General features: G+C 39.8%; 2 protein-coding genes across 2 annotated transcripts; both read right to left on the bottom strand.

Annotated features, from left to right (window-relative positions):
- Positions 1-2347: 2347 nt before the first annotated feature.
- On the bottom strand, positions 2348-3322 carry LOC115814977 (olfactory receptor 52K2-like). The gene has a single exon (XM_030777948.1). The coding sequence runs from the start codon at positions 3320-3322 to the stop codon at positions 2348-2350; it is 975 nt and encodes a 324-aa protein (XP_030633808.1).
- A 6084-nt stretch (positions 3323-9406) lies between these two features.
- Positions 9407-10387, bottom strand: LOC115814976 (olfactory receptor 52K1-like). Its single transcript, XM_030777947.1, has one exon. The coding sequence runs from the start codon at positions 10385-10387 to the stop codon at positions 9407-9409; it is 981 nt and encodes a 326-aa protein (XP_030633807.1).
- Positions 10388-16492: the final 6105 nt, after the last annotated feature.

Raw genomic sequence — 16492 nt, 5'->3', positions numbered from 1 at the left:
GCGAAAAGTACTCCATTAGGTGCCTCAAGAACCTCTGATGTTAAGTCACTGAGATTAGTTATGCCATAACTTTTGTCCTTAATGACTGTTTAATTTTATGAGCAAAAACATGATCATTTCTAAATAAGTGATACTGTGTTCTGCTCATTCTAGACTAGTTCTTGATTTATGAAGGATTAAGAGAATCCCTAATAAAATAAGATGCCTATTTAAGGACTGAGAAACAAAAATTAAATAAAATAAAATAAAAATCCAAATTAAACATAACTAAAAAAAAAAAAAAGAAAAAAATGAGTGGGTAAGATGTGAACATAAACAACTGAGCAAACCAAATATCAAGCTAATAAATAATAACTAATTAATTAGTTGAAAACTGGAGCACAGTCAGAATTTAGAATGTAAACATGAATACTCATTTTTTATTTCAACTTTATAAATAGCATGTAATCCAATCAAACATTAGCATTACATTTAAGGATTTCTGCTTGTTATGTTGAGCATGTCCTGAAGAGGGCATCTGTTTGCCATTCTTTTGTTTCTCCTAAAAGAGAAAACCACTATGGCATGCTTTCAAAGTGCTGCTGTAATAAAATACAATGCTGTACAGGTCCTTTATGTTTGCTTACATCCAAACTTTTGGAGAATCATGCAAGGATATACTTTTGAGTTCTTGATTCTCAAAATTGAGTGACAGGATCCATTGCATTAACAAGATAAGAAACAAAAGAGATCTTGGGGCAACAGGTAAAGACAAATTAAAAATAAAACACCACATGAACTGAACAGATCACAGGAATGACTTCTTGAGCACATTTCATGCTTTTATATTTATATTTTGAACATTCTATGCCAAAATTGAATTGTGGTTTCAGCTATAAGTGCTGAACATTTATATAACTTTGACTATTAAAGAGTGAATTAAAAAAAAAAGAAAGCAAGAAAACAGGGAGGAAAAGAGTGAAAGCATTATTAGAGAAGAATTTTGCCTCTGAACATCAGCATATTGTGGCAATGTAGCCACCCCCACAGACTTCCAGTGTGGATGATAATTTTCCCTAATCTAAAACCAATCAAAGGAATGGGATGTTGCACACTTCGTATGATCATACCGTACACCAGTCTGTAGATAGCATCTGATGGCACTTGTATGGCAGCTTAGTAAAGAGGATGTTTGCATCATGGCAGTAATAACAAATGGGTCACTATCAGCCAGAAGAGGTTCAGGACCCAGACTTGACCCATCCAGAGGGAAATGAATATCTCTTCTCTGGAGAAGTTGTTAAGAATATGTTTTAAGAGATGAGATCAGAAAAGGGTACCAGCGCCTGGCAGGCCACAGGGAAGCCACTAAGGGAAGTTGTCAGCTGAGCATGTGACCTAATGTGCTCTAAACAACACGGCTGACCAGAGGGCTAGTGCCAAGCTGACCTGGAATCCACATATTGCCACGAATAGAAAAGTGCATCTCTAGCCTGCAGAAACATGGCCTGAAAAAAAAAAAAAAATGCAGACAGTGGCTGTCTTGACTGGCCAGAGGTCAGTTATATTACAGAGGTAGAGCAGGCAAGTGAGTAAAATAGAGGACTGTGTAAATAAACAAGTAAGATTTGTTAAGAGGAAACAAACAATCACACACATGATTCTGCGCCCAATGTAACAAACAGCAAATACAATTGAGTTCAGTCTCTGAGGAAACTTGTGATAGTTGTTTTCGGCTGTCTCACTGCTTAAATTTTCGCATGATTGAGTGAATCATGACTGTGTCAAGATGTGGCACTTCAAGAAAAATCTTAGGACTCCAGAAATAAACATATGAATAATTTATTTCTAATATTTTTTTTTAAAGGAAATATTGTTTTCACATGTCATTGCTTGTAATCTTGGTCAGAAAACCAATGAGACTGTATCCTAGTGATTCTCAAAACGTTAATAAAATTCTAGGTAAAAAATTCTTAATTTATTCTTATAGGTTGCCACCACCTCTGTTTGTGACCTATAGGCTTATTGTGTAAAGTATGAAACGATAAAATTTTCTCAAAAGACAGTAGAGTTCTTAAAAGGCACCAATATCGGGATAATCTATGGATATATGCACTATGAGGAAATTAGAAAATTTGTATGTAATATTCAGCTACATCAAGATTTCATTTTAATGAATTTATTTGCATTTTGTCATGTTAATAATATACACAGTTACTACATTTCAATATGTTCAAAATAAAGTACATTTTAACAAGACATTACATGAGGAGTAAGTTTCCAAGAATCCACTGTCTGGACTTGTCTGATTCTATAATGAAATCTTTCATATTAATAAGGCATTCTTTCATAAATTGCCAATAAAAAGTTATGAAATACTGTTTATGAGCTTTCCTGATATTGGTAAAATCCTCACATTCCTCATGACATGGAGAAACTGTTGCCTTATTTCTTTTGTTCTCACTCCGTAAATGATTGGGTTGAAACAGCTTGGGACAAGTAAATACAATAAACTTAAAAAAACACGACTATTTGATGAGAGGTTGTTTCTTATCCGGTAAGACATAAAAGCCGTTAATGTAAGAGTTAGACTAACTGTCATAACAATTATGTGTGTGATACATGTATTGATAGCTTTTGTATGAGATTGTCCAGACTTAATAACAGTGGAAAATATGATGATATAGGACACAACAATGATCACAAAATCAACTGTTGGTATGAGCAAGGCACCCATGAGTCCAACAAGGCTGTTAATAGAAGTATCTCCACACGCCAGTTGAACTAGTGCCATATGTTCACAAAAACAATGATCTATCACATTGCCTTGACAAAAGGACAGTGAACCAGCCAGGGTTATGACCAAAATTACAAGTAATGCATTCCTCAGGCAAGGGACAATGATGAATTTAAGGAAATTTGGGAAGGCCATGTGTTTGTGGTAGTATAACGGTGTACATATTGCAAAATAGCGATCCAGTGCCATCCATAAAAGGATTGTTGACTGAAATGATTGAAAGAATAGAATGAAAAACATTTGTATCAAGCAGCCATTAAGAGAAATAGCATTCCAGTTAAATGAGAAGCTGAACAGCATATTGGGCACAGCAAATATTGGGATGCATAGATCATCGACAGACATAAGGCCTATAAGAACAAACATTGGAGTGTGTAAATTTCTTTTTGACATTATTATGGATGAAAGAATAGTGTTGCCAATAACTGACAAAATGAACATAAGCAGAAAAGGAACTACGAGTGCAGGCCTCCATTTACCCAGACTCTGAAACCCATTCAATATGAAAACTGTGTGGGAAGTATTATTTAAATGATCCTCCAACATAGTGAAAGATTTTTGAGCTGTGATCTGTTTGATCTAACTCATAGCATAGTGGCTTAGCAACATATTCAACTTCATCTGTCATCTGTCAATTTCATAACATCTAAGATTAAATACTAAAGATGCTTCATGAATAGACACATCATAAATAAAAAGAACATACATACATATACATATATTTTCACTTTCTCATATAGATAAAAACCTGAATCATTTTCTAAAACAACAACGAAAAAAACTCAGCTAAAAAAGGTTAAAAATGGGCTCAAGCTATATTAAAGATTCCACCTAAAAAAATTTTAAACACTGAAGAATCTGATGTCGTGATGAAATATGTCCAGAGAGAAGGGAATGGTCCAGTTGAAGTTATTTCATAGTATTGAACCTTCTACCTCTGGTGAGAGCTGATAGCAGGCTGAAATGAAAAGCTGATGTCTTCATCACTTAGAATCATCATTCATCAAGCACAAATTCCCTCCACTTTTAAGGGCTCTTAATACACCCCTTGAGATGGGTTCTGATGTCAGTAAGAGGCATTTACACTGCTCTTAGTGTCTCTGGTGGATCTTGTCTTTTGTTCCCCGGTGTTTCCATTTCATTACTGCATGAAGCAATAATGACTAGTAATCCTGTAAAATGCACAAAACAAGAAAGATGTTAGAGTTATGTATTCTTTCTTTATTTATTTAACATTTAGCACACATATAGGTATTGCTTTTACATATTTTTGAACCATTAATTGAATTCTTGGAACTTGTTGCAGAGTGGACAGGCACGGACACTGACACATGGAACAGCAAAGCTACCATATAGAGTCATTGTAGGCCCAGCCCAAAGATAACATTTCATGTGCAATGAACATGCCATGATGGTGCTACATTTCCACCATATGTCAGTGTCCATTATATTTAAGCAGATCAAATCAAACAAATAAACAAACAAGCAAACAAAACCTTTACTAAACAATCACCAGAAGAGGGTATAGGGCACAGTTTTGCAACATAGTGCATTTCTTGGTATTTTATCAAGTATCCGGCATAGTCACAGTTAGACTATATTAGTATTAGACTATGCCGGGTACATGGAAGTCCTCCAAAAAGTAACAATCAGGCTCTGACTGGAAGACAGATTAGAGTAGAAAGAGCAAAAATTGTGGTCAAAAAATAGGCAACAATCAAAACACCAAGGGAGACCAGAGTGTCAAGGGCAAGGCAAAAATGGAGTAAACTAACAAATGCCGGCACACAACTAATCAGTAACTAAACAGTTATAACAGCCCAGTAACACAGGGCAAGGGGAGACTTCTTGTAGCACACAGTGAAACCCAAGGGCTTGTGTACACAGATAGCAAACAAGGAACTGGTGCAAATGGTGATTTGAAAATGAACCCATTGATCCAATAATAATAAGTTTGGTGAGGATGAGAACTGATAGGTTGGACCAACAAGAGATGGCAATGAAAGTATGAGAACACCCACCGACACACACAAGCCCTTTTGACAACACCACCACCACCTACAGCCTGGGAAGCCAGGTAATCTGGATGGTGGAGCTGAAATTCCTGGACAACATAAGGGTCCAAGGTATCAGAGGCTAGGACAGTGGTGTCGCTAGGTCTGATCATTCGGGACTTTAGCCCCAAATATTTTAAGCCAAGTCCTGAATATTTTCTCTTTGAAGAAGAAGGTGTTTATAACAAAAGAGCACACAGACTGTGTAACCGAGTGGAACATGACTTGTAGCGTCCGAATAAGGGGGCAGTAATCAAGTGCTCTACAGTGCACACAAAGTTGGAAGACACACGCCCCCAGATGAAAAGCTCTGGTTTTCTTAGCCCCTGACTTAGCCTTTGATCTTTTCAATAGCTAGAAACTCCCCTGGGCTAGGATCCAGCACTGCTCCTTAGGACTGTAGCCTTCCTAGTCTACGAAATTCTGCACTTTATACCTAGGAAGATGGTCTCATCAGTGGTAAAACACTCCTAGATAGTAATCCATTAACCTCTAACAATCTGGTACAAGGATGGTGATGGATCATCTAATGGAACAGTGGAAACCAGGCTGCCTTCAGTTGCGTGAAGAGGAACACAAGGAATGTAGGCAAGAACGATCCATTGAATTGGGGGCTGAGTTTTTGGCTGGGCATGAAAAGTTTGAGATCCTTGGTAGATAACTATTCTCTGTTGTTTGGGGCGAAGTTGTAAGCTTCATTGTTATGACAATCTACCTTAAGGTTTTGCCAGTGGCTTGCTGCAGGTGAACATGACATCCATATCTGCTAAGCTTTTTTGAATGACTTCAGCCTTCTTGACTGCTGTGGCATTTCTGACAATTCTGAGCATAGTCTGCCTAGGGTAACAATTTAGCCCATTCAAGCAGTTGGTTATGACAGCAGCTATGAAGGAGTCGACTAAACACCTGATTTCTGCATTCCACCTATTAATTCGATCAAGGATGATGACTAGATGTGAGACTGACTGCTAGCTGTAACATCTCCAAGAAAGATTTGTTAAAGCGAGAGGTAAATCAGGGTCCATGATCAGAGAGGAACTCTCTAGGAGTGCTGTCATGTCCCAAAATCTCTTGAAACACTGCATCCATCAACTGAAGAGCAGTAGGGGGTGAGACAAATGGAATTAGATGACATGTCATGAAAAAACACTCCACCATCTGTAATACTGTTTTGTATCCATCCCAGTGTGGGAAGTCTGAGCGAAATGTGATCTTGGATGCTGAGGTACAGGTAAAGGTAAAAGTTTTCCAATAGGAGCCTCTCTTGAGGAATCAGTAATATAGGACTAAGAGGTACAGGAATTTCCTTCATTGTGAGCCAAAGCGGGCTGCCAGTAGCTGTCAGAAAGCAACTGAATGGTACAGTTTACACCAGGATATCCAGAAGCCAAAGAAGCGTGAACCTAGGTAAGTAAATGATCCCTCACCCATTCAGGTATGTATGTCTTCTGAGATGAGCCTGAATCAAGGATTAATTCTTCCTCACAGAGTTGTTGTATCTGCTCCTCCAAATCCTAAATGATTGGTGCCACAATACAGAAAGGAGGAAGGATAGTAATGGGATCTGTCACAGCAGGTTCCTATCTGGACAAGGCATCTGCTTTGCCACTCTTTGAACCTGGACGATATGAATTGGTAAAGTTGAAACGAGAGAATGATAATGCCCATGTGGCTGGCTGAGGATTCAGCCTCTTGGCAAATTGTACATATTCCAAGTTTCTGTGGTCTGTAAGCACAATGAATGGCTCCTGGGACCCTCTAACCAGTGATGCCAGTGTTCCAAAGCTGGTTTGATGGCCAAAACCTCACATTTTCCAATCTGATAGTTCCTTTCCGCTGATGGTATTTACCCAGAAATGTTGGAAATGTTTGAGAAGTGACCCATGTCTTTGTAATACCATTCCCCCTAACCGTAATACGGATGGATGAGTTGGGTTGGGTTGTTTCAGAATAGGAGCTGATGTGAACTGCTAATTGAGAGAGCAGAAAGCAGCAGCTGCTGCTTCAGACCATACCGATTGGTTTTAGTCACTAGAAAGGATGTTGAAGGAGCTGCCACAATGCTAAAACCTCAGATGAAATGATGATAAAAGTTAGCAAAGCCAAGAAATCTTTGAAGTTCCTTCACAGTGTTAGGGTCTGGTGAAGATCATACTCAACCTTTCACTGATCTATCTCCACACCATCAGTGCAAATCACATACCTTAAGAAGGAAACTGTGGTTTCATGGATGGGATACTTCTCAGCCCGCACAGCCCTTCAGGAGTTGCCGTAACACAGACCTAACATTAAGAATGTGTTCTTCCTGTTACGGAATTTCTTTGTATGTGGGAGCATTCAGAATCTGAATGGTGTTTCTCAGGCAGTACTGAGAAATAAAGAGTAAATGAAAACACAGCCTATCTGGAACGACACACTGTTACAGAATGTGTACTGCACGTAGTTACGACAGTGTTTTGACATCACATAAAGCATAAATCTTTGCGGTGAAGCTAAAAGAAGAGCAGACGTGGGGAAGTGAGCTGTAAGTGTATTAATGACGTTCAGTAAAGTTTCAGTTAGAGCACCAGAGAAAAGAGTGGACATTATTATATTTCACAATAAACCAACAGAGTTTATAACACACACCAGTTGTAAATCACAGATGACTACGGAAATAAACAAGCGTCTTGGGAAACTGGATGTATGTGCAAACTAAACTTCTTTATTGTCGGTTAAAAGCAGTTGTTACACAGAGGAAGGTTAAACTCAGTCAGACAGGTTGATAAAAATACAGGAATAGGTACAAGATGATAAGATACTAGACTGACTGAATATGCTCACAAACAGGCACAAGTCATCTAACCAAGGGACTGGTTATTGTTCAGAGGAATAATGTTCAGCTATGCAGTCAGTAAAGGTAATATTTCACAAAACCCAAAAAGAATAGTGGGGATAAAATATATCTTAAAATCAGACTAAATTAGACTAAAAGAACAGATAACAGGTGAGGCAGATGACTAATTACTGTAGCCATCAGTAGACTGGCTATACAACACACTGCATGGGGAAGCCGGTGTAGGGTGGAGACAGGGTCGTAGCATAACCTTTGTTAATTGGAAACAAATTATCACACAGATGATTGTTTTCTCAACAGAGCTAACAGAAAATGCAACAGAATCTCAGGGGACAGACAAGCTGTTCCATACCTTACATTTAATCTCTCAAGACAATTTTAAAGATGAAAAACATGAATAGACAGATAAATAAACATTAACTTATAGAAGGTAACTCATCTAACTGTTTAGGCTGTTATTCATTTTTTTTCAATTCTCTGTTTATTCTTTTTGTCCTTTTAATTTGTATATTCACTCTATCTTCACTCAATCTTTTAAAATATTAAATTTTTTGGTTGTTTCAGTCTCACTTCATACAAATTCATTTACCAATGAACGAATTTTATTGCATTTCCAGTTGTTCTCTTGGGCTATATCCAATTCCTCATGTTTTACATGATTATTGTGTGAACAGAGTCAATCATAATTGTGATGGGATCAGAGCAAATCTAAGGATTCCAGAATCTAACACATGAATAATTTGATTTTAATTTTTAAAATAATTAAATATTAATTTGGTATGTCATTGCTTGTAATCTTGGTAACAGAACCAATGAGACTGTGTTTGATTGATTCTTAAAACATTAAGCAGATTCTAGATTAAAAAAAGAAATCTTACTTTATTCTTATGGGTAGCCATCACCCCTGTTTCTGACCTATAGGAGTAACAAGATCTTTTAAACGATGACAGAAGTAATGTACAACGGGATTACCACGGGACTGGAGCAAAAGAATACAAACTGGATTACCAGGGGACCAGAGCAACAAGACTACAAACTGGGTTACCAGGGGACCAGAGAATAGGAAGGCAGTAAACATACAAAGCATTGGCTGTGGTAGCTGAATACCAGCAGACCGAGTAGCATCACACGCTAAAAATTAAAACTGGCATAGCAAACATATGGAACATGTAGGCTTCGCACTGACTGGTAAAACAGAAGGGTTTAAGTAACGAGGGGTAACAGGGGAAACCAAAGTGACAGCAGGTGTGCAGGATGAGAGTGATCAGACTGGTGATTAGTAAACTGGCGATGTTGAGCGCTGAATGGCTGAAACCGGCAAGGAAGGAGACAAGGTCGTTACAGTATGAAACTGTAACATTTTTTCAAAAGTCAGCAGAGTTCTTAAAAGGCATCAGTATGGGGCTGACCTATGGATATAGTATATGCGCTATAAGGACATTAAAAAATTGGTGTCAGAACAACAAACACGCGATTTCTTATCTTTCTTTTTATTTTTTATAAATGCACATGTTAAATTTGTATGCAATATTCAGCTGCATCAAGATTTCGTTTTAACAAATTTATTCACATTTTGTCATGTTAACAATATATACTGCCTCTATATTGCAAAATGTTCCAAATAAAGTACATTTTAACAAGACATTGTGTGAGGGGTAAGTTTCCAAGAACCCACTGTCTGGACTTGTCCGAAGTCCTTCGTATTAATGAAGTATTCGTTTATAAATTGCCAATAAAAAGTTATGAAATACTGTTTATGAGCTTTCCTGATATTGGTAAAATCCTCACATTCCTCATGACATGGAGAAACTGTTGCCTTATTTCTTTTGTTCTCACTCCGTAAATGATTGGGTTTAAACAGCTTGGGATAAGTAAATACAATAAACTTAAAAAGACACGGCTATTCGATGAGAGGTTGTTTCTTATCCGGTATGACATAAAAGCCATTAATAAAAGAGTTAGACTAACTAACAAAAAAATAACAATTATGTGTGTGATACATGTATTGAAAGCTTTTGTATGAGATTGTCCAGACTTAATAACAGTGGAAAATATGATGATATAAGACACAACAATGATCACAAAATCAACTGTTGGTATGAGCAAGGCACCCATGAGTCCAACAAGGCTGTTAATAGAGGTATCTCCACATGCCAGCTGAACTAGTGCCATATGTTCACAAAAACAATGATCTATCACATTGCTGTGACAATAAGACAGTGAACCAGCCAGGGTTATTACCAAAATTATTATGAGAGCATTCCTCAGGCAAGGGACAATGATGAATTTAAGGAAATTTGGGAAGGCCATGTGTTTGTGGTAGTACAGAGGTGTGCATATTGCAAAATAGCGATCCAGTGCCATCCATAAAAGGATTGTTGACTGAAATGATTGAAAGTATAGAATGAAAAACATTTGTATCAGGCAGCCACTAAGTGATATAGCATTCCAGTTAAATGAGAAGCTAAACAACATATTGGGCACAGCAAATATTGGTATACTTAAATCAGCCACAGACATAAGCCCTATAAGAACAAACATTGGAGAGTGTAAATTTCTTTTTGACATTATTATGGATGACAGAATGGTGTTGCCAGTAATTGACAACATGAGCATGAGCAGAAAAGGAACAACAAGTGCAGGCCTCCATTTACCCAGACTCTGAAACCCATTCAATATGAAAACTGTGTGGGAAGTATTATTTAAACGATCGTCCAACATATTTAAATGTGTCTGAGTTCTGATCTGTCTGATCTAATTCAGTCTGTCATTGAAACTGTGTCTGTCAAGTGAAAGGCAACATGTTCAACTTCATCTGTCATCTTTCATAATTTTATGATATCTAAGATTAAATGCTAAAAAGATGCTTCATGAATAGACACATCATAAATAAAAAGAACAGATATATATATATATATATATATATATATATATATATATATATATATATATATATTAGCAGTTTTTCATATAGGTAAAACCTTCTGAACCATTTTCCAAAACAAGAAAAACTGAGCTAAAAAAGGTTAATGTTGGCTCAAGCTATATTAAAGACTGCATTTCAAAAAAGTTGTGGAGATAAACACTTAAGAATCTGATGTCATGATGAAATATGTCCAGAGAGAAGGGAATGGTCCAGTTGAAGTTATTTCATAGTATTGAACCTTCTACCTCTGGTGAGAGCTGATAGCAGGCTGAAATGAAAAGCTGATGTCTTCATCACTTAGAATCATCATTCATCAAGCACAAATTCCCTCCACTTTTAAGGGCTCTTAATACACCCCTTGAGATGGGTTCTGATGTCAGTAAGAGGCATTTACACTGCTCTTAGTGTCTCTGGTGGATCTTGTCTTTTGTTCCCCGGTGTTTCCATTTCATTACTGCATGAAGCAATAATGACTAGTAATTCTGTAAAATGCACAACACAAGAAAGATGTTAGAGTTATGTATTCTTTATTTATTTATTTAATATTTAGCACACATATATGTATTGCTTTTGCATAACTTTGAATTGAATTCTTGGAACTTGTTGCAGAGTGGACAGACACAGACACTGAGACATGGAACAGCAAAGCTACAATACATTGAGTCATTGTGGGCCTAGCCCAAAGATAACATTAAGAGAAACATTTTGTCTTTATAAAATTTGCTGCAATTCACATGCCATGATCATGCTGTGATGGTGTCACATTTCCCCCATATGATCAAGAACATCAGTGTCCACTATATTTATATATATCAAATCAAATCAAAGAAACAAACACATAAACAAGCAAGCAAGCAAACAAACAAACAAACAAACAAACAAACAAACAAACAAACAAACAAAACATTTACTAAACAGTCACCAGAAGAGGGTACAGGGCACAGTTTTGCATCACAGTGAATTTCTTGGTATCCTATCATGTTCCTCATGAGTAAATCTTGAGAAAAAAATGTCTAACAAGTTTCATATCCTCTAATACCTTCTTCCAAGATTATCATCTGCTTAATCTGGATTGTTTTTGTTTCACAGAGAGAGGTTTGTCCTGCATGAGCAGGTGTACACATCCTCCAAGGTGCCAAGAAAGCTTGGAACAAGAGTAAAAGATGATCTGGGAGACTAAATGCATGTGTGGACTAAGATGTTTATTAAAGACGATGCTCAGGTCAAAACAGGCAATGGTCCAGTTACTGGCAGACAGATTAGATTAGAACGGGCAAAAATTGTGTTCACAAAATGGCCAAGAATCAAAACACCAAGGGAGACCAGGCTGTCAGCTGACACAATGGGAAGACACAGTGCATCAAATATAAATATAACGTAACAATGCAGAACTGTAAGACAGTGTGTGAACAGTAAGACAGTATGTAAACAGGAACTGTGCAGACAGACATAAAGTACAATGTAGAACTGTAAACCAGCATGTAGATATTAAACAGAGAGTGCAACATGGGTATGCACTTTGATCAACCAGCCATAGTGTGCATGTGTTGAACACTGGCAGCTATGGAAGGATTTTTTAGTACCTTTTACAAAGTGATTGTGCATTGTCTTTTAATTGTCCAATAATGTGTCTGCGCAATTGGGAAGAATTGGTATAGGTCAGGGGGTGGGGATGTCAAAGCACAGTGTGAAGAATAGAGACAAGGGGGCAGCATGGTGTTCAGGAGCCGGGCTGCTTGGGGGAAGAAAGTATTGCACAATCTGAGAGACCAGCTCCTAATGCTGTAGAACGTTCTCCCAGGTGGGAGGGAGGTAAACAGTCCTTGGGAGGGGTGGGAAGAGTCAGCCACTTAATCTGGTTCCAGACTAGCCACTCAAAGCAATTCCTGATAATCGGAGTAAGCGTTACTGGGCGTTAGTTGTTTAGCTCTGACACTGCAGCCTTCCTCAGCACAGGTCTGATGGTGGTGGCCTTGAAGCACTGTGGACTGACAGCCTGGCACAGGGAGGTGTTGAAGAGGTCCATCAGGACATCAGCCAGCTGGTCTGCAAAGGCCTTGATCGCTCGACCTGGTATGCTGTTGGGTCCCACAGCCTTATGTAGGTCGACTGTGGAGAGCGTCCTCATGCTGACCGGTGACAGGGAAAGTACCAGATCATTCGGCGAAGGGGTGGTTTTTCTTGCCAGCTTGGTGTTCTGGGCTTCAAACCTGGTGCAGAAGGCGTTGAGCGCATCTGGTAGAGAGGTGTCGGTGTCACAGACATGTGGCGGGGTCCTGTAGTCCGCGATGGTCTGGATACCCTGCCACATGCACCATGTGTCTCTCGAGCAGGTGAAGTGGTGATTGAATCTCTGTGCGTAGTCATGCTTTGCCAGCTTGATGCCACGGGACAGGTTGCTTCTTGCTGCTCTGTGCACCGCATCATCTCCCTCTCTGACAGCAGCATCCCGGGTTTTCAGCAGTTTCTGCGGTATACGATGGCTTTTGGTTGGCACTTGTGGTGGTGGTTTTCATGACTGCAACATCCTCGATGCATTTGTTGTTGTATCCAGGCAGCGTACTCCTCAGTGTCTGTGTGATGGCTGCTGGTTGCTGCCTCTCTGAAGATACTCCAGCCTGTACATTCAAAGCAGCTCTCCAGGGCTTCAGTGGCTCCCTCTGGCCACAGTCTGACCTGTTTATTTTCAGGTTTTGCCCTCTTCAGCAGTGGTTTGTATGCTGGAATGAGCATTACAGCGGTATAGCCAGAAAGTCCAAGGTGGGGGCGGGGGGATGGCTTTGTATGAGGCCTTGATGTTTGTATAGACCACATCCAGTGTATTAAGTCCTCTGGTTGGAAACTCAACATGTTGGTAGAGTTTGGGTAATACAGTTTTTAAATTTGCTTGGTTGAAGTCCCTGGCAATAACAAATCCATGGGGGTGAAGATATTGCAGTTCACTGATGGCCTTGTATAGTTCATGTAGCGCATCCTTAGTATTATTAGCATTGGGGGTTATGTGCACTGCCTCAATAATAATGACGGTAAATTCCCATGGCAAATAATAGGGCCTACATTTATCTGCCATATATTTCACCAGTGGTGAGCAGTATTTGAGATCAACACAGCATTTGCACACCATTCTGTGTTGGTATAAACACACAGACCTCCGAGTCTTACTGGACTTGCTGGTGTCCCTGGCCATTCAGCTAAATTGGTGTTATTCAGCCACGTTTCCATAAATATGAAAACACAGCAGTCCCTAATGTTGCGCTGTGCAGATCTCAGTAGTCTAATGTGGTCGAGCTCGTTGTCCACTGTTACATGTGGCGCACTGTGTGTTTGTTTGTCTGCGTCCTGTTTTCCACCTTGTGTTTTGCCTGCATCTCTCTCTCTCTCTCTCTCTCTCTCTCGACACAAGTATCCAGCTGTGGCGTGAACCAGATGCCAATCTTTATCTGGCCTGTGGTTGTCCCACCTCCTTGTTCCAGCTAGCGAACCAGGGGGACGGAGTGCCCCTCTTCGCACGGCCAACCATGAACGGAGCAGCAGAATTTAAAGATCCCAGTTTTGTAGTTGTTCAGATTTTGATTTCGCTTATGACCCCTTGTGATTTTTGTATTCTTGTAATTTAACAAACTTGCCTTACCATATTTCTCTTATTGTTTACTGACTTCGTTTGTGGAACTGTGTCTCGGCTTGTTTGTCTTGGTTACCGTGGGGACAAGGCAGGTAAGGTGGGGATCCCTGCGTGAGGCATTTCACTTTGAATTAGGGATAGCTTAGAGGTGGGTGCCACTTGTGTAAGTTTTGTTTTTGCAGTTAGCTAGTGTAGTTAGATTTCCTTTTGCTCTGCCACCTTTTTGCTTTGTAGTTAGTTGTGTGCTGGTGTGGGTATTTTAGGGTGGTTTTGGTTTTGTTATGTTCTTTCCTTTGGCACAGTCTGTCGTTCTCTCCCCCTTTTCCCGTTTGTATTCGTGTTGTAAATATTCTAGTATATATTTGTAAATATGATCTTTTTGTAAATGTCACCAGTATAACCCACATTCCTTGAACATTGCTCCCGTGTCTGTATTTTTGTCACTGCACCGTCCCAAACCTGTGCTGGTGGTGGGATCCCTTTATGCTACGTCCCTTACCCATACCCCTGGGTGCCACATTACACCTGGGATGTTACATCCATGGAACGAAGGTTTGCCAGTGTAACGGACGGGATAGCTTGTCTGGTGGGGTTAGCTTTTAGCCTAGCCCGTATGCCTCCTCGCTTACCGCGCTTCTGTTCCCTCTTGCACCGCTTACAGTGTCTCTTTGCTGGGGTGACTGCTGCGAGTGACTCAGAACCTAGCTTGCATAGCAGGCCTAGGCCATGGAGCTCCTTTGTTATTACCTCTACAGTGGGATTATTATTGTTTGGACATGTTTCCTTGATTTCCAGTAGAGTCCCGTGGTTGTATTTCAGTCTATGTGTATTCCTTACGCACATTTTAACAGTAACACATCTGGAAATAACCAGAGAGACCAGTGAGCATAAACAAACAATAACACGCCATATTCCTGGTCTGGAGAAGCCGTTGCATCTTACCGTGCTGCCATCTTTTCTGATGTCAGCACACAGTTAATCAGTAACCAGATGATCATAACAGCCCAGTAACACAGGGCAATGGGAGACTCCTTGTAGCACACAGTGAAACCCATGTGTACGTGTACGTAGACAGCAAAGAAGGAACTAGTGCAAATGATGATTTGAAAATGAACCCAACGATCCAATAAGAAGTTTGGTGAGGATGAGAACTGATAGGTTGGACCAACAAGAGATGGCAACGAAAGGATGAGGTCCCCCCCCCCCCTTCACACACACACACAAACACACACAGACACACACATACCCTTTTGACAACACCACCACCACCAGCAGCCAGTATATGTACAAGAATGTGTTGCCCCAATGGGTGACCCTTGGGCTAGTCCTAGTCTTCAATCCTGCACTTTGTACATAGGAAGACAGTTCCATCAATGGTAAGGTACTCCCAGATGGTAATCCATTAATCTCCAACGGTGGTTAAGGGGTGGCGGGGGATCATCTGATGGAACCAGTGGACCTGGAATCACTTGCCTGAAGAGGAACACATGGAATGCAGGCATGAACGGTCCATTGAATTGGGGCTGAGTTTCTGGCTGGGCATACACAGTATGAGGTCCTTGGTAGATAGCTATTCTCCGTTCTTTGGGAGGTGGTTCTGAGCATCGTCATATTGAGAGTTATGACAATCTACCTTAAGGTTTTGATGTTCAGTGGCTTGCTGCAGGTGAACATGACACCCATATCTGCTCAGCTTTTTTGAACCACTGCAGCCTTCTTGACTACTGTGGCATTTCTGACAATTCTGAGCATAGTCTGCCAAGAGTAATAATTTAACCAATTCAAACTGTCAGTCATGACAGCAGCAATGATGGAATCACACAATGATGTCTAACTTCCACCTATGGGTATGACAACCAGATGTGAGACTGACTGCTAGTAGTAACATCTCCAAGAAAGCCCTGCAAACGTGAAAGGTAAACTGGGACCCACAACCAGAGAGGAACTCTGCAGGAGTGCTGTCATGTCCCAAAACCTCTTGAAACAGTACATCCATCAACTGAGGAGCAGTAGGAAGTGAGACAAATGGAATTAGATGACATGACATGAAAAACCACTAATATAATATTGTTTTGTATCCATCCGAGGGTGGTAAGTCTGAGGGGAACGTGAATTTGGATGCTGAGGCACAGGTAAAGGTAAAAGCTTACCAGTACGAACCTCTCTGGAGGAATTAGAAATAATACAAACAGATCAAGAGTTATAGTAATTCCCTTCATTGTGAGCCAAAGTGGGCTGCCAGTACCTGTCAGAAAGCAACTGAATGGTACAGGATGCG

Source organism: Chanos chanos, chromosome 6 (assembly GCF_902362185.1).
Source record: "Chanos chanos chromosome 6, fChaCha1.1, whole genome shotgun sequence".
Taxonomy (NCBI): Eukaryota; Metazoa; Chordata; class Actinopteri; order Gonorynchiformes; family Chanidae; genus Chanos; species Chanos chanos.
The sequence above is the reverse complement of the archived record's forward strand: the minus strand, read 5'-3'. Positions and strand labels throughout refer to the sequence as shown.

Excerpts from the sequence above, each read along its gene's own strand:
- LOC115814977 (XM_030777948.1), bottom strand. The coding sequence starts at position 3,322 with ATGTTGGAGGATCATTTAAATAATACTTCCCACACAGTTTTCATATTG.
- LOC115814976 (XM_030777947.1), bottom strand. The coding sequence starts at position 10,387 with ATGTTGGACGATCGTTTAAATAATACTTCCCACACAGTTTTCATATTG.